Consider the following 19,708-nt stretch of genomic DNA (forward strand, 5'->3'; position numbering starts at 1 on the left):
TAGTTTTAATATTTCCTAGAGTCTGTACAAAGTGACACACACTATTCTAGTTTGTGGTGTTTGATTCATCAACTCTCTGAGTTTGGCTCCCCTGCAGATAGAGGTCTGCTTCACCCTGAGGCGGCACCAGTGCCATTTTTTTCCTCTGTTCCCTCAGTTCAGTCAAGACGTGCGTGCAATGCAGTGCAGGCAACTCCCTTTTCTCATGGGACTACATTTCATGTCAGTGGAACAGTTAATCATCTTAACTGCAAAATTTTGGGACAAAGCATCCACATGAAGTTATTCAGCATCAACGTGACTCTCCCAAAGTTAATGTCTGGTGTGGTTTGATGGAAGATCGTGTGATTGGACCTTTCATTTTTGTAGAAAAAACAATACACGAGGATGTTTACTGTGGCATGTTGACAGAGTATGTCTTTCCCCAAATGAACGATATAGAGGTGGAAAAGAGGCTTGTGTTTTTCCAACTATATAGTGTCCCACCTCATTACAGTAACTATGTGCGTGCGGCTCTTGACACTTGCTTTGGAGGATGGTGGATAAGCGGGACTGGCCCAATACCTTGGCCACCATGAAGCCCAGACTTTAGTCCACTGGATGTTTTCTTTTGGGGCCACATAAAAAATGTTGTGCACAGTGAAAAGATCAGAGACACCAATCATTTACAGGAAAGAATTGTCACAGCAGTTGGGACAGTTACATTTGAAATGTTGGTGAATATGTGGTCAGAAGTGAAATATAAAAAAAAAAGACTCTGAAGGAATTCTCTTTCATGATATGTACTCATTGGTGTAATTTTTCATTAATTACATTAATTTTCCCCTGTTAAATTTATACTTAAAACTAGGGAGTTCTTTTTCAAACACCCTGTAAAGGGGTTGTGCTATGAAAAGAACTGACATCCAGACCATCACTTGTGGTTGTCAGACCATACGGCAGGCAACAGAGAGTTTGGTATCCCACTGCTGTCTGGCAAACCTCCAGAAATGTCTTTGCTGGTCATTGGAAATTAATTCGAAGTGTGACTCATCACTGAATACAATTCTACTCCAGACAATTAGATTTTATTCCAAGGTGAAGACATGTCTAAAGACTCCCTGGAGCTGACTGTCACTCACTATATGGCCTGACAACATCAAGTGATGTTTAGGAGTGCCATTTCTTTTCATAGCAGGCCCCCTTTGCTGTCATCAACAGCGCCCTTACAGAATAGTGGTGTGTCAACGATATTCTGTGCCTCATTTTTGCTGCCTTTAATGGCAAGTCACTCTGGGCTCAAACTGCAGCCAGATAATGCCTACCCACACAAAGTGAGAGTTTCTACTGCTTGTCTTCGTGCATGCCAAACCCTTCCTTGGCCAACAAGGTCCCAAATTGACAATGTTGGGAGCATTAGGGGCAAGGTCTTTAACCAGCTTCGGGTTTTGATGGTCTAACATGCCAACTGGACAGAATTTGATACAGTATCCCTCAGGAGGACATCTAATGACTCCATCAATCAATACGAAGCCAAATAATTGCTCACGTAGGGCCAAAGGTGGACATATGTATTACTGACTTACTCAATTTGTGAAGCTCTTTCTCTTGAATAAATCATCCATTTTTTCCAAAACAGTAATCATTTGTCTGTCTGTACATGTACATCCAATCTACCAATTTTCATCCCATTCAGATAATTCCTTCATGGTGTGAGTGTTTTTTTTTAGTGTACTTGTACTGTCAGTGCAATATCATTTTTTTATGTTGTGTGTTACAACATGATAGGCAAAGATGATGGGATTTTTTTGTGTTTGTTATGTAAACACAGGCCCTGTGTGACAGAATACCTTACCAGTTGTGTCATTCTACATCAACTTCTGCAACAGCAGTTATAGGGACAGAAATGTCAGGAAGTTTGGGTCTGCATTGCTCTCCCAGTCATTAGCTAGAAATCTGCCACCATTCTTGCCTTACAACGAGACTCTGAAAGAGTGGGAAGCATACACGAAGCGCCTCCAGCAGCACTTTGCTGCATTCCAGGTAACAGATCTAGCCGTAGTAAAATCACTTTTCCTGTCATGGATCACACATAGAATGTACCAGCTTATATGCAAACCGGGCCCTCTCACGGAACTGCCTCATCAGACCTTTGACAAAATTTGTGCTCTATTAACTACTTATTTTCATTGGCACTGCCATGTCATTGCATCCTGTGTGGAATTTAATTAGTGTTGTAAACAGCCAAATCAGTCATACCATGCATTGGCAGCTGAGTTGGAAGGACTCAGTAGGAAATGCTGTTTTGTCATATGTCAGAGAAAATTGCCCTGATTGGTGGGCACAGTGTGAGACATGCTAGAAGAAAGGACATTTTGCATCTGTCTGCCGTGCTCTGGAAAAAAACACTCGCCCTGACAGGACCCAATGGGCATTAACATGATTTTCTCGAAGTCTCACACCACAATGGTGCCATCTAAGAAACTGTTCATCAGACTCACTTTGCACAGACAAGTTCAACTACGGTGCCTCAGTGTCCCTGTTAAACACAAAAATGTATCTAAAGCTGAGAGGACTGTCACTTCAAGCCACAGCTTGCCACCTGGTGACATTTAACAAACAACACATTCCACTCAAAGGATAATACACAATCACAGTGATGCACAAAAATGTCGTAAGGCACCTCACCTTTCTTGTGGTTCACAGCAGAGTCTATTCAGCCTTGACACTTTTTCTGCTTTCGGATTTGTCATCCACGACTCAGTCCATCTGGTCTTGGAACAAGAACCATTTTGGGAATTTGAAACATTCAGTAAGGAGTACTCAGACATAATCTCTACAGGTTTAGGAAAAAATTAAGAACTTTAAAGTGCACTTTACATTGAAGAAATTGGTGCACCTTTACGTCTTCTGTGCACAACCCAGGCCCCTCACACTGTGGGTTGCCATCAAGAAATGAGCTCAAGAGATTGACAGCCTTGGATGACACTGAACCCGTGGCTAAAAGAGAGTGAACAACACTTTCGGTTACTGTGAAAAAATTATTGGGGAAACTGCATCTGTGTAGAGACTTCAAGGTTATGGTCAGTTCCCATTCAGAGATCGATATGTTTCCTATTCTGAAACCAGACGAGTTTTTCTCTGCACTCAAGGGAGGCCACGTAGATCTCTTTGAAGCTTGTTTACAGCTACCCCTGAATGAGGAATCACAAAAAGTCCTGGTAGTAAACACACCACATGAATTATATTGTTTTAAATGCTTAGTTTTCTGGGTGGACAGTGCCAAGAAATCTTTCAAAGGTTCCTCAAGCAACTGCTGTAGGATTTCCTGGGCTACATAAATTATATAGACAACATTGTGGTGATGAAGGCCACAAGCTTGCCGGCAGCTGTTCCACACCCTCCAGTCCACAGGCCTCAAATGCTGTCTCAAAAAATCTCTAATTTTTGAACCCTTAGTGGAATGCCTAGGACATCATTATCTCTCGCAAAGGTACATAGCCAACACAGAAGCTGGTCGAAGCTGTAATCGGGCTTCCTCACCCCATAAATTTAAAGGAATTCAAGTCATTCTTGGGAAAAAAAATGTATTACTGAAAATTTAGCCCAGGCCTGGCATCAATTGCGAACCCACTCAACAAGCTGCAGAAAGAGGGTGAGCCTTTTGTATGGTTGGAGGCATGTGGACAGTTGTTCAGGATCCTGAAGCCGTCCTACTGGCACTATGTCTCACCACATTTCAACCGGGCAAACAGCTAGTGGTGGTGACAGGCATCTCTGAATGGGGCCTAGGAGCCATCCTGGAACACAGAGACATGGGTGGCTCTGAACATCCATTCACAGTTGCATTGAAGATGCTCAATGTCATGCAGAAGAGTATTTGCGAATAAAAAAAAATGCATTTGTGATCATCTTTACACTGAAGAAATTCCATATATTCTTATACAGAACAAAGTTTCCCCTAATTACAGATCATAAACCGTTGATCTCCCACTTCAATCCTGCAGCAACGTTACCCAGCAGGTAAAAGTATAAGATTCACTTCCGCAATAACAATCACCATGCCAACATAGACACCCTGTCCCATCTCCCAATGGACCCTGACATGGAATTCAACCGTACAAGATCTCATGCTTAAAGTTTGATGTAGAGGCTCAACAGGCAGTGGGCACACTTCCCATTTGGGGGGGGGGGGGGGGGGGGGGCATGTAGCTGCGTCCATGGCCAAGGACACTGTCTTACAACAGGTACGGCAGTAAATGCAACAGGGTTGGCCAGACCACATTCTCATCAGGACTTCAACGTGCTGTGGTAATTCTCCCACCTCCACTACCAACTATTCCTGGTGGACAGAATTATTCTACTAACTATGGGTCAATGGTCTCCCTAGGTAGTGCCACTTGAGCCTCCATGCATGACAGTCTTACAGATGTGGAACCAAGGTCACTGGGGCATCTCGCAAACTAAACTGCCCTCCTGGCACCATGTATACTGGCTGGACATAGACTGGCAGATCGAACATACTCTCTGCAACTGTCATCGGTGTGAACAACAGTATGTAGTTCTCTGCCAAATGTTCTCCCACCTGGCCGATGCACTCATGCCGGTGGGTGTGCACTCATGTCGACTTAAAGGTCTTCTTCCTGGATACTACCTGGCTGGTTGCCCTCAATGTAAACACCAACTTTCTGTACATGGTCAACTGTCACTCAACGAGTGTGGAGGCTACAGTCGCAGTGCTCAGCAGAATTTTCGCTATTGAAGTACTTCCTCTTACACTGGTGTTAGCCAGTGAACCAGAATTTTGCTCCCAAGTTTTTGGTGAGTTCTGCCACCAAAATGACACTCAGCATCTGCTGTCTCTGCCTTTCCACCCTCATTCTAATGGTGTGGCAGAAATACTCGTGCAAACTTTTTAAACACAGATAAAGAAATATGTGACTGATGCTACTATGAATGATGCGCTAACACTTTTTTTGAATTCCTACAGGTCGAAGCTGATAGGGGAGAAGAATGCGGTAGAACTCCTCCATGGCCATCAGCCCCACATGCTCCTCTATCTCATACAGCCAATGTCTGTGGGGAAGACTGCGGTGCTGTCACCTCACTCCCAGCCAGGGCAAGGGGATTCTGGAAGTTGTCCAGCAGCATTGTGGGGATGCCGCATGTTCACTCTGCCAAGAGGGACTGGATGATGATATGCCATCAAAATCAGCTCCACCTGCAGTGGGGCATCCAGCTGTCACTGCCTCTGGACCCTTCGGTGAACACACATCATGGTGACACTATCTTTTGGCTCTCTTCTGCCAGACCCTCCGCTATCTCTCCCTGGCCACACTATCTCCCTCTGTTTGTAAGCCAAACAAGATGGATTGGATGTTGGAAGAAGATCACGACCCCAGTAACTGCCCCAATTGCGCCATTTCCACCACTACAGCTCCCTTCCATACCAGGAGCCAACATAGACATGCAGGGGCCTTTGCTACCAGTATCAGAGTCACCAAGAATCCAACTGCACCACCAGGCAGGGACCTTTTGGCCGTACACTCCTGTCTGCACTGAATGGGAATAGGTAAAACCTGAGGGGATCTATGATGTTCCCAAAGACATTGGCCCGGTTTGGAGCACTGCCCGGGTGCCCGGCCAGATGGGTTCAACACACCAAAATGTAGCTTGCTGCTTCCCCATGGAAGAAGGGATGTGATAACCAATGGGCTACCACCTAGACATCAGGCACAGTCTGATGCATCTGACATTGGCCATCATCACACAAGCAGCATATATGACATGACAAGTCACTTCACATTCACTACTGCAAAGCATGGCCACCAGGGGAGACACTGCAGCTGAGAGCAACCACACACAACAGCTGCACAGGCACCTTCCGGCACCACCTGTGACACACTATCTACACATATGATTGCCCTCAGTCTGCTCTCACTCACCATGCTTTTTACTACACTAGCTATGAGGGTTGTACCAAAAGAAAGGTCCCCATATTTTTTACAAACAGAAAACATTGTTTATTGTTATTAATTTATACATTGTTGAAAAGCTTTAACTTTTGTCTATTTTTCAACAGGGTGTCCACTTTTTTGACACACTTTTGAAGATGGTGCTCCAGCTTTTGTATTCCTAAGTCAAAGTCTCCTGCCAACCCGTTGAGGAAGCATGTGACCTCTGCTCACACTTTATCATATCTCTTGAAGTGCTTGCCAACTAAGTGTTCCTTTAGCTTGGGGAAGAGGTGATAATCGCTGGGGGCTAAGCCCGGGCTGTACGGGGTATGGGGTATAACAGTCCACCCAAATTTCTTCAATAGCTCCTGTGTTTGATGAGCGACATGGGGTCGAGTGTTGTTGTGAAGAAACACTACTCCCTCTGTCATTTGTCGTCTCCAGTGATTCTGGATTGCTCACCAGAGTTTGGTCAATGTTTCACAATATCTGTCTGAGTTTATTGTTGTGCCAGGTTGCATGATATCAATGAGGTGTACCCCCTTCTGATCCCAAAACACAGTTGCCATAACCTTTCCTGCCGACCACGTTTCTTTGAATTTCTTTGGTGGCTGTGAACCGGAGTGATGCCACTGATGAGATTAATGTTTTGTTTCGGGGGTGTAATGAAACACCCACATTTCACCTCCCATGACAATAGAGTCCAACAACTCCTCATTGTTGCCTCCCCCCTCACATAGTTGAAGAAATTTACGAGCACAGTCAAGGCGTTGCTCCTTGTGTCCATCAGTCAGCATCTGGGGGACCCAGTGAGCACACACTTTCCGATAACCCAACATTTCAGATAAATTTATTTCAATTCTGTGGTGGGAACCTTCAGGAATGCATTCAACAAGTTCACAAACAGTAAGCCTCCAATCTTTGAGCAGCTCACAGCTGATCTTCAGGACAATCGCATCCAAAACCGGCGGTCTTCCACTCTGTTCTTCATTGTGAATTTCCATGTGACCCTCAGCAAAAGCCCCGCGCCATTTGCGGACATGCTGAACAGACATGCACTCTTCACCATAAACCTCAGTGAGTTGCTGATGAATCTCCACAGGCAGTAGCTTTCTTGCGTGGAGAAACTGGATTACTGCTCGAACCTCGCACTTGGCGGGAGCGGTGATCAACACTTTCATCTTTGACGACTGCCAAGTCAACACTGAGCGATGTAGCAAATCGCGGACAGGCGGGCCAAGAGTGGGGAAACCACTGCCCACGGCACTGTTGTCTGATTCAGCCTAGTACCTTCCCTCGAGGCTGTAGCTCATGGGGAACCTTACTTTTGGTACAACCCTCGTAGATCTGTGCTGTACACGTCTTGCCACATGGGTATGTCAAACATCGAATCTGTTGTGAACTACTGTCCTGTGAGACTGTTAAATATAGTTGTTAAATATAGAGTTACAACACTTTACTTACATTTTTGCTGGAAATTTGTTTGCCTGACGCACACAGCTCAGCAATAAACGCAACACCATCACTTAACACTTCCACAGTCTACATTCTAAAGACTCATAAATGCTAAGATAGACATATTTTGGTTGCTAAGATAGTAAGATAGACCATGTGTGTCCCATCTAACTTCTTCTTCACAGTACTGCTTGCCAGCACCACCCTGCATACTGCAACACACTGCCCACACTGTTAAGTTACAATATCGCTGCCATACGTTCCCACCCCTACAGCGGTCACACTGGACGGGCACTCTAACCAGCAGCCTCCTGTTACCCCTCCTACCCCAACACATATGAGCACTTCAGAGGTGTGGAACTCTGCATGCATCTGTCAACACTACAGAACTGCCCTCGACTCAGCTGACCAACGGGGCAGTGCGCCCAGTGCAAGCTGACCCTGCAGACACCACTGGCAGTGTGCTTGTGCTGCAATGTGGCAGTCGTGCTGCTGCTCACTTGCTCCCCTTCAACCCACGAAACACACGCCTGTAGTTTGCTTCCATTGAAGAAGTTTTCGGAGGTTGTGCTACCACGATCAATGCAACGAAATTCGGAATGGTTGTCAGCATCTCGACCTGACCACCACCACCCAATCTGGGATGTTATTTTATAGTCACCCCCCTCCAGCAGCTACATTAAACTAAAAGAATGCAAGATATCCAGCTTCGTGCCCTAGAAGCAGCAACATGTGTGTAATTTTTTTATCATCCAAGCAGTGCGACAACATGCACCTACCCCTGTTGCTGGGTATCATCCAAGAACTTGCTGAACTGCACACCCTCCCCAAAGGCCTGCTACTAAATTGCTGGCTCATGTAGCTTCTCGCCCCCATACAGGCTGCCCTGGGCTCGCGCGCCCATTTATTGTTAGGCAACACCATAGTCTTGGCGGATAAACTGTTAGAAACTTTGAACGTCTTTCCCACTGCGGTGGCAGTGCAGAATGCCGGCTACCACCCTGCAGCTCTGGCCGGCTATTCACCGACCCCTCCCGCCCCACCATAAGCCATTGTATGTGTGACATCACTGATGCTATTGACCCTCTGCTCAGCTCACAAGGCCCCGGCCTCTACCAGATTCTGAGACATTTGAGCTCTGAGATGGCAGCACTTACTGCCAGTGTCATCCACCACCTCACGTACCTGCTGCCAGCCACTGATAGTCTCCACACACACACAATGCCGGACCATGCAAAAACAGCTGCCCCCTGGCATAGTTCTAAACAACCACCCCCCCTTCCTGTGCCCCCAACAACCACAACCACCGTGATCTAGGCAAAACCTGCTGGTACCACCAGAGGCTTGGCAAGAACATGACCAACTGCAGACTTCCATGTTCCTTGTCCCCAAACTCTGGCAGTATGCGCACTCTGTTGCTGTACCACTTCACAGTGCCTATTCATATGGGATTTGAATGATGCTAGTCCCCCTGTCCGCTACCTTGTCGACACTGGCTCTGACTTATCCATATTCCCCCACAAACTACTCCTAAATCCGCCCCCCCCTCTCCCCTCCACGCCACCACAGCTGACAACTCAGCCATCTCTACTTAAGGGATGCATATCCACTTGATTGATCTACGGTTCCAGAGCGAACTCCCATGGATCTTCACAGTCGCAGATGTTACCAACCCCATTCTGGGTGCTGACTTCCTCGGCCGTTACAGCCTACTGGCTGACGTAGTTAAGTGCTGTTTAGTTGACGGCAACTCCGGTAGGACTGTCCGCTGCAGCTCCCGCCCTGCCATGTGCTTTGCCATGAGACAGCTGGCACTTTCAGGTCCATATGCTCAGCTCCTTGTAGAAATCCCCCTCATCATCCAGCTACCCAGCACCTCCCTGAATGTTCAGCATGACACTGAGATTTACATCGCCAGTACCCCTGGCCCCCAGGTTTTCTGTTGTGCCTGCCCCTACCCACTGACAAGCGCAAAGTCGCACAAAAGGAGTCTGAAGAGCTGCTCACTGTCGGTGTACTTTGCCCTACCAGAAACCCCTGGGCTTCAGTCCTTCACCTCACCCCCGAGAAGGACGGTTCCTGGTACCCTTGTGGCATTTACTGTAAACTCAATGTCCACATCACCCCTGAATGCCATCCGGTCCCACTCCTCTGCACATACAATGATGTCATCTTGGGAATTACTATCTTCAGTAAGATACACAGCACTAAAGGCTACACAAAAATGTCAGTCACCCCAGAGGACGTTGAGAAAACAGCCATACTCATACCTTTCAGCCTGTTTATGAGTGAATTCATGAAATTTGGCCTCAGCAATGATGCACAAACATGGCAGCGAATTTTCGACAACATCCTCCGGGGTGCACCATAGTGTTTCGCCTGCCTAACAACACCTACAGAAAAATTTTTCCCACCTGCAGAAAGCTGGGGTGATCCCCAAGATGGCAAAATGCATTTCTGGGGTGAGCACGATCAAATTTCTTGAGCACTTATTCTCTGCTGCTGGCTCCCACCCCCTCCTCAAGACAAAACAGGCAGTAGCAGACTTTCCGTGCCCTACTACCTTCAAAGACCTCGGTGTTTCATTGGCATGGTCAACTTTTTCTGTTGCCACCTTAATGATGCTCCAAGAGCCCCTTACTACAGCACTTTGTAGTGATAAAAACAAAGGCAACACGCTGCTCCCTTGGACCCAGGCCATATTCAAGATCTTCGAAAAACCAACATGGGACCTTGGGCAAATACGTCCCCACCCTAATGCCACCATCTCAACAGTGGTAGATGCGAGCCAGACGTCTATCAGGGCCATCCTACAATAATATGCGGACAACATTTGGCATCCACTCGCCTTCTTTTTGTCCAAGCTCTCTGACGCACAATTCCATTGGGGCAAATATGACTGTGAGCTGCTCGCAGTCCATGAAGCTGTCCACTATTTCCGATCTTCAGTCGATGGATGCATCTTTACGATCTTCACAGACCACCGCCCTCTACCCTCTAGTTCTGGCGGGAAAGACATAGACCAGATCTCACCTCGACAGTTCAGGCTACAGGAGTATATTGCACAATTCAATATCAATGATCAGCATTTTGGCAGCATCGATAACATTGTGGCAGATTGCCTTAGCCATTCCTGTGCCATCACCCAACCCTTAGACTACGATGTCCTCACTGCTGCTCAAGAGGGGACCCGGACCTGGCTCATGCCCCTGAGAATATGCAATCTGGCTTCAAACTCCAGCTACAATCCATATCCAGCTCTGACTGTAAGAACTAGTGTGACGTCCTCATGGATTCTTCACAACCTGATGGTTCCAACAAACGCTCTGCCACTTCTTCCCTCTGATCTTCGAAACATTTGACCATGTTCATGGCCTCGCACGCCCAGGCATCTACAGTTGTGCCAACCTCGTGAAACAATACTTCGTCTCGCCAGGCATCCAACATGACTGCAGCAACTGTGCCCGGTCAGGTGTTCCGTGCCAGCACGCCGAGGTCAGATGACATGTTCACTCCCCTGTGGCCACCTCTCCCCCCACACAACACTGGTTCACACGTGTTCACCTCGATATTGTCGGTTCGATACCCTCCTCCAATGGATATCGATATCTGCTGACAATTACTGACAGATTTACTCGCTGGCCAGAGGCTACCCCATCCCCAACATTTCAGCCGAAACTGTGGCTGCACCCTTTGTTTGGACCTGAGTATCCTGCTTTGATTGCCCACACGACATCATTACAGATCACAAGTGCCAGTTCACCTCAGCTCTCTTCCAATCTCTGACAGGCACCTGCAGCTCCAATTTCCATTATACCACCAGCTACCACCCTGCAGCTAACGGCATGGTGGAGCAGTTCCACAGCACACTTAAAGCTGTCCTCACATATTATTCTTCTGAATGGTCCACTGCCCTACCCCTGGTACTTCTAGCTCTGCACACAAAACAGACCTGGGAACTTCTGTTGCTGAGCTCGTATATAGACAGCCACTCACCACTCCTGGTGATTTTTGGAACCGACCCTGCTCCCTCCTGACAGCAATGTCCCAGGTTTCGTGCAGCAGCTCCACGACTTCATGGCCCAGCTGCGACGAAGATCTCTGCAACATCACAGTGAGCACCCGACCTTCATCCACCGTGACCTCACAGCATGCAAGCATGTCATGTCTCCGGTGGATGCATACCAGCTACCTCTCCACCCTCAATATTTGGGCCCGTACTTGGTGTTGCAACATGGGGACAAGACATTCTCCTTTTGTCCGAATGGGGTCATGACAACCATTTTCGTAGACAGGCTCAAGCTGGGCTACATTCTAGACCCCCTCCGGCCAATGGACACAGCACCATCGAGGTGGAGTTTCCCTCTCCTACCACTGACCCTAGTCACAGCACCATGAACACTGCACCCAATACGATGCAGGCCAACACCATCCCCTCCACTGTTCTCAACGTGTCACCAGTTGACACCACCCCCAACGCTGTGTTTGACACACCACCAGCTGATGCTGCCTCTGGTCCACCGCCAGACAACTACATGACTGACACACCCTCCAGTGCCTGGGACCCTGATGTCACACTGCACCACCCTTTATGCAGCCTCCATCTGATGGAGACAGCACCCCACCCCCACAGATGGCCCGCACTCCCAACAGAGTGTCGTCAGTACCGCTGCTAGCACCTGCACCATTGGAGCAGCAACGCTACTTCACACACAACGCTGTACACAGGAGCTGCCCGTGCCCCCATTCTCATTACAAACCACAGCAAGAGCATGAGCACAGCAGCAACAACCCATGCATACCTCCCAGCAAGCATCCTCAGTCAGCTTCAAACATCCCTCTGTGCGGATGGCACCGGTGTTTTCCACTCAAAAAAGGGGAACCGCGTGGTGACTCCTTCCATCGCCTCCAACTGCAGTAGTAGATGATGAGCTGCGCAGACCAGAAACCAGCCCCCCAAACACCCTCACTGGTCACTTTGGCCAGAGGTAGAGTTTAGATACCCACGATTTCCATACACTACGCATCCCAAACCATTGCTCAAGTCGTCTCTTGTTCCACTCTGAAAAGGGAACACCTCCCAGTTGTGCTCTTGGCAGCTTGCCTGCACAATGCCACATGGCTCATGTCATCGTCTGCCACATTTTGCCGGGGTATGGGTGAACAGTAGAATCCTTATTCCGGGTTCAGTGTCAGTTTTCTGTCGCAGTTCTTCTAGCTATAGGAGTGTTACCATGTTTTTCCCTGCTGCCTTCCCAAGCTGCATCCCCTTGAGGTGCTTCTATTGACTACGGATGTACAAAGCCTGATGCCACATGCTTGTTTCATCCTCCCAGTATCAGTAATTGGAGTATTGTGTGCAGTGCAGTGTAAATAGTGCAGTGCATGCCAGGAGTACCAGACGGGTTTATTACTATTCCATCCCCAGCTGTTCTCATGCCCACTTTGCCACCAAGCACATCAGTGGAGTGGGTTTTTTCCCGTCCTGCCAGATGATGCTGAACAGAGGCTGTAAGCTATTCATGGTCCACCCTGTCCAGTAACTCCACCCCTAGTGAGGACCCTCCTTGATTAAGAGGTATTAACTTGTTGAATTTTACTGTAGTAAAAACATTTGTATATATAGCTTTTTACTTCCAATATACAGGGTGTCCCAAGAAGAAAGGTCAATATTCTGGGATATTACAGAGGTGTTCAATTGGAAGCAAAAAACTTCATATGTTTACATGCCCTATTCTGAATGGTTTCTGAGATAGGGCACATTTAATGTACATTTGTTTTTGGGCCAGTGGTGCTCACGTATTTGTCTTACCTAACCAACCTCACTGACATTTTATTCTAGTCCAACCTACCTCCTTGCTTTCAATCCAACTACTTGGGATGTCTTTCTCCCATTAAACTGGTCTGCTGAATGTGTAGCTTTTCATGGTGTGTTGAGAGCGAAGTAGTGGGAGGGACTGACAGCATATCAGAGAGAAACATTGGTTAACTCTGTGTGTACACGTGCTGGCTAAAATGCCTCATGTTTATGCTAATGAAAAATATGCACATATGGTGAATGTTTATAGCTTCTGCTGTCATAGTGGTCCTGCTGCTGTATAAGGACACTGTCAGTGTTTTCCTTCCTATCAAATTTCTGACTGTAGAATGTTTACAAGAGTTTTCAGAGCATTGCATGAAACAGACATTCTTCCAAGTTCCTATTTTTCTTCTGAATGTGTAGTTCAATAACCTGTGGAGGAACAGAAACACAGTGTTGAAATGGTGCACCATAGCCCTGCTACCAGCAAATGGCAACTTTCTGCACCTATCAATGTCCCACAAACATGTGTATGGTGAATATTACATGCAGAAAACTTGTACCCATTTCACATAGTGTGTGTCCACAATCTTCACATTGATGACAATGCCACACAGCTTGAATTTTGTCACTGGTTAAATGAAAATTGTCATCTGCTTCCATTAATACTATTCCCTGCTGAAGATCAACACATGTAATAAGCATTGATTTTGCAGCAAAATCTGCATGCTATTCCAAACCAATTTCCAAGTTTGTTTTTCGATCAACAGTTTGGTGTGGCATGATTGGAAATACGTTGAAAAGTAAAATCATTTTAGGACAGAGCAAATGACAGGACAGAATTACTTGCAATTGTTTTGGAAAACTCATTTGTTGAACACCCTGAGGGTGTTCCTTTGGCCACACTGACTGTAATGTACCTCCAGTATAACGGAGTCCCCTCTACATTATAGCAGACATGTGAGGGAACACCTGAACTGTACTTATCCTAAATGCTGAGTTGGTTATGGTAGTACAATTAGCTGGCCACCAAGATCAGTAGCCCTTATGCCATTAGATTTTTGTTTATGGGGTTGGATGCAGTCTGAGGTGTACAAACAAAAGGTGGACACAGGAGATGAACTGCTTGGACATATGACAGACGCTTCAGCCCTCATTAGGGAAAGTGCAGAGGCACTCAGACAAGCAACACAACATGTTCTCCAAAGAGTGCATACATGCACTTAAGTTGATGGCGGGATATTCAAACATTTATTGTGAACCGTACAACAGCTGTAATGTGACACAAATGATAATACATAGAGGCGAATGTGTTAAAAATACATATTTTTCAGTCAATACTTTGCAAAATGCATGTTGTATTGTTTACTAATTGTTGTACATGTGTAAACCAGACAAACATTAAGTGTGTTCTACCTCAGAAACCACTTGTAATATGAAATTTTTGCATCAGACATTCATTCCCATGTTACCCCTGAATATTGACCATTCCCCATGGGACACCCTGTGTTAGACATACTTGTGATAAAATGTTACGTATGCAAATTTGCATACATTAATGGCAAGATTTTGATATTATTTCATCATACTGTAGTAACAAAATCAATAATTGAAAACACTAAATTTCTTACAGAGAATAAAAACTCTTAAAGATTATTGTAACCAGGTTCCTGCTTAAAACTTTCCCTTCTGAGGCATTATTCTTCTTCATAAAATTGTCTGAATGGATTAATTATGGTGATGATGATAGGAATTGGAGAAAAGTATATATCGGCAAAGTCAATGCTGATGCAAAATAATCAAAAGCAGCATTGGTCATCAGGAAGTGGTTAATGAGAACCAATTACTTGCTGCAGGACAACCTTGTAATCAATAAAAGTTTCAAGTACAAACATTTAGACAACATGAGTGGAGTGGTAGAAGGCAAGATTATGTTTTGGTGTTAAAAGTGCTTCTTTTAAGTACCAATAACAAGGCATGGTAAGAAATTGGAAGAAGTTGCTCCATTGTGGAGAATAACTTTGGTATTGAGATATGTCTATGGACATTTAAAGTGTGTCATGCTCAGTCACAATTTTAAGTTCCCCTCGCAATTAGGAGAAGATTTACAATGGTGAAGTAGGTCCAAAATGGACTGAGAAAACTGTTGTAAAATCATATCAATGTGTGAGGAGATAGCACTATCACTGTATAACTTATATATGCAAGTGGGACAAAAACTTTCCAATAGTAACATGAAACATCACGGAATATCATGGGAAGGGAGGAGCTGCGGAGGGGAAGAAAAAGTTGGGGATGGTAGAGGGAGAGGAGGGGGCAATAATAGAATGTGCTGAGAGATGATGGGCTGAGGGATGAAGAGAGAGGTGAGAGGTAAAGGATGGAGGAACACGGGAGAGGTATTAGCAATGAAGGAGTGATGGGGAAAGGAATGAGAGAGGGAGGGCAGAGCATGGAGTGAGAGGCAAGGGAGAAACAATGAGGAATAATGGAGAGAAAGAGGCTCAAAGGAAGGACAAGAGGCCTGAGGAAGGAATTGTTGGCCAAGAAAAGGAGTAAGAGAGTTAGGGAGGAAAGGATGGAAGGTGGGGCAATGGAGGGCTGCAGGGAATGGAGAGAATGAAAGGCAGTTGAAAGATGAGGCATCGCTGGAGGAAGAATGAATAAGAAGGAGGTGATTTTGATGGACGAAGGCGTCATTGGGATGGGAGGGCATGGGAGGGAGTGGAAGGTATGGAATAGAAGGAAAGGTGAGGGATGGAGGGTAAATTGAGCAATGGAGGGGAGAAAAAGAGAACGAGAAAAAAGAGGGAGAGAAAAAAAGGAGGGTTGGGGATAATGAAGGAACAAGGGACAAACAGCATGATAAGGTAAGAATGGCAGAGGAAAGGAGGGGAAGATGGCATGGTGAGGGGGAGAAAATAGGGGAGGTTGACGGAAGGAGAGAGTAACAAGGGAAAGAGGGTGATGGAAGGAGGTGGGGAGGGATGGAGGTGTGAGGTATAAAGTCAGGCTTACACATGCAACGTAAGTGATGCCACTTGGCTGCCCCTTGAGTGGCTGCACCGACATTACATGTGGAAACACCTTAATTCTTGTGGTACCACTCAAGTGACACCACTTTTAGCCATGCCATGAAAGACTGCTGCTTTAACTTTGTGATGCTGCTCTCTTTCCCCAATTAATTCCACTGATTAGTGTCAGAAGCAAACTGTGCAGCCACCATCTTGATTCCAGTGCTTCCGAAGCTAATACATGTATTAGGTGGGTTTCGCATTTATACTTATGTTTTATGAAAATATGTTGCTTCAACAATACACCGCATTAGAAATCTATTCAAAATGCATAGTTTTTAGCACAGTGTTTGTGTTACATTGGTAGGAAGTGTGACTTCAGCATATAAAACCTTCATAATGGTTAATCTCTTTGGTGAAAGTATATGGTTGAGTGAGTAAGCAAGCATTACTGAGTAATTAGTAAAAGGTGATTTTTGAGTTTCAGAACAGCTCACTGAATTCTACAAATGATGAGAATTAATGCAATACTGGGAGTATATTGAGATTCTAGTACTGGCAACTTCAATACCAATAAAGACTTGCCCAATGGATCTGAGAAAGGGAGTAACAAGGTTTCTGGTGGCAGGATAATCTGAGACTGGATGTAACTTTTAATAAAGGAAATAAACTATATTGAAGTGTCTTTAATGCACTTGCATGAAGTGTAACTCCAAAATTCGGGATAGAATAACTAATATTTTGTTGTATTCTACTGATTTTGGTGCAAGAGTGAAAATATTAGCTTTCAAATGAGCCTTCAGGGCATTGTAAATAGCATGCAACACACCACAATAGAACACTTTTTAGTTTTAAGGAAGTGACAGAAACATTGGAGAGATGACAGGCAATAACCAGATGTCAAATATCAAAGAGTTGCTTGTAGTTTCACTCGGGCAAGTACTCCGTCTCTAATGCATCGGATTTTTTTAACAGAGCTTGCTATGCAGCTAAACAAGTACTTGAAATTTACTTTCGTCATTTGAAAGTGGTCCAAGAATGGATTTTTGTTTACAAGTGTTACTTCAATGAAAGCGTTCCTGATGCTCCAGTGTTATTTCTGTGCAAAACCTACTTCCAAATCCAATATATATGCTTTCTCTTCTTCTTGATGGGTTTTTGGCTCAATTCTAATGCCATGGCCTGAATGATGACAACAATCAATTTTTGGCTCAATTCTAATGCCACAGCCTGAATGATTACAACAATGTCCATCTGTCACCATATTGAAAACTGTGCAACTAGAATTTTGATAGGAGTATGTGAAAACAGCAGCACATAGTGCCACTCACATATCAACTGTCATGTCACTTGCTACAGCCTCACTTTAGATGCATGTGGAAACTTGGCTTAAGGAACAGAAGGAGGGAAGTTGGTGAGTAAGAGGTAGTAAGAGAGGGAGTGCTATGGGAAGGGTGGAGGGTTGAGGAAAGAAGTGAGGGAGAGGTAAGAGAAGGGGAGGGGGAAGGAGAGACTAGATTTGTAGGGTTTTCAGTAAGTTACCCTCAACCTATGCATCCCACTTATTAATATCTCATGTCTTGAACGTTATTTCAGGCTAAATAAAGAAACTGAAAAGTTTAGTGTGGTTGTTTATCTTTTATGCTTCATGGCAGTTAATGTCTAGCTTTCTGAATAATCTACAGAAAACTGATGTCAAAGATAGTTATTATTTTACCTCAACTATAGAAGAAAACTATAAAAGAAAACTTTGTCATATATTTTCATGTGATGCTGACATTAAACATGAAAAACCTGTACCTGTTAACATGCTCTCATTAACAATACAGTTGCCAGTAAGCAACACAGCATCACAGTTCATTGTATATCCATGGCGAGGAATCACTAAAACATCACCAGGAACTAATTGATCAGTTGATACTGTTTCAGTTTGTGCTGGACCCCGCATTACTGTTGCAACATCAGATGCATGTATGGTGCTTCTTAATTTGTGTTGTGTCTAAAACAGAGGAAAAGTTAGTAAATATTAAGCATTAAAACCTCATTAGTTTGAAAGTGCAAGATATTCAGTTCTACAATTAACTTAATTTTGCATCATAACTGATAAACTTAAGATGAACACAATGCCCTCTCACAAGCATACATGACAAAAGACACACATATCAAGTTTTTAAATCTAGGTCCAAGATCACATAGCACAGACAATTATAATTACATGTGTTTTTATGCGTTGGCACTATAAAATTAAACATTAATCTTGAATTAAAAGTTTCCTGACTCATTGTTTCCTTAGTCTTCTTCCAGAATCTTCATTAATTTATTTTTTTTCACTAGAGTTTGATTACCTCTTGCAGCAATTTCAAACAATAGCTATAATATACAAGATTCTTATTACCAACAGAAAGACAAAATGTCTCTTCAGGAAACTGCACCAAAAATAAATCATTCAAAAACTGAAGACAAAGGTTCTGTCTGGCAACATGAAACATGGCACCAAATGATGTAGTACAGTATCTTGAGCTTTGGAAACAAGTGAGCTGTTACCTCCATTTTTGAACTACCCTTTTATTACATATAAACTGTTTTCTCTTTCACAGGTATGTTCAAACTTTTCTCATTTTTAAGCCTGTCTCTCTTGACTATTAATTTCTACAACACTATACTATGCAGTCTCTCTTGGATTAAAGACCTGAAAAACACTAATATCGCCCGCATCTCGTGGTCGTGCGGTAGCATTCTCGCTTCCCACGCCCGGGTTCCCAGGTTCGATTCCCGGCGGGGTCAGGGATTTTCTCTGCCTCGTAATGGCTGGGTGTTGTTTGCTGTCCTTAGGTTAGTTAGGTTTAAGCAGTTCTAAGTTCTAGGGGACTTATGACCACAGCAGTTGAGTCCCATAGGGCTCAGAGCCATTTGAACCAACACTAATATCTAGTCTTAGAAACATTACCACATATTTTGCTTTTAAATTTTATACAGCAATAAGGAAATCATAAAAATGGCTCTGAGCACTATGGGACTCAACTGCTGTGGTCATAAGTCCTCTAGAACTTAGAACTACTTAAACCTAACTAACCTAAGGACATCACACACATCCATGCCCGAGGCAGGATTCCAGACTGTAGCGCCTTTAACCGCTCGGCCACTCCGGCCGGCAAGGAAATCATAGAATCACAAACTTTACACACTATGATCTATTGTTTACACCACTATACCTTCTTCCTGGTGATTCCATAAGCAAAGCCATTATTTAATTATTATTTTGTTTCAATATACGGAAGTGCAAAATTCCTAAAAAGGAATGACTAGAGGACAAATCTGCAAAACTGGCTAAGCAGTAATGGCTAGAGGACATATGTAAGGATACAGAAGAATATATCGTTATGAGAATGATAGATACTGCCTGTAAGGATACAGAAGAATATATCGTTATGAGAAAGATAGATACCGCCTACAGGAAAATTAAAGAGGCTGTTGGAGAAAGAGAAGCAGCTGTATGAATAACC

At 44.7% G+C, this 19,708-nt stretch overlaps 1 protein-coding gene across 1 annotated transcript in view; it reads right to left on the bottom strand.

The window, feature by feature from the left end:
* Positions 1–19,708, bottom strand: part of LOC126183243 (polyamine-transporting ATPase 13A3) — a 187,666-nt gene that overhangs the window by 88,144 nt on the left and 79,814 nt on the right. The window contains exon 9 of the mRNA XM_049925038.1: positions 18,006–18,204. Coding sequence (XP_049780995.1) covers positions 18,006–18,204 — 199 coding nt within the window. The remainder of the gene's footprint in view (positions 1–18,005; positions 18,205–19,708) is intronic.

Source organism: Schistocerca cancellata, chromosome 4 (assembly GCF_023864275.1).
Source record: "Schistocerca cancellata isolate TAMUIC-IGC-003103 chromosome 4, iqSchCanc2.1, whole genome shotgun sequence".
In the NCBI taxonomy this organism is placed as follows: Eukaryota; Metazoa; Arthropoda; class Insecta; order Orthoptera; family Acrididae; genus Schistocerca; species Schistocerca cancellata.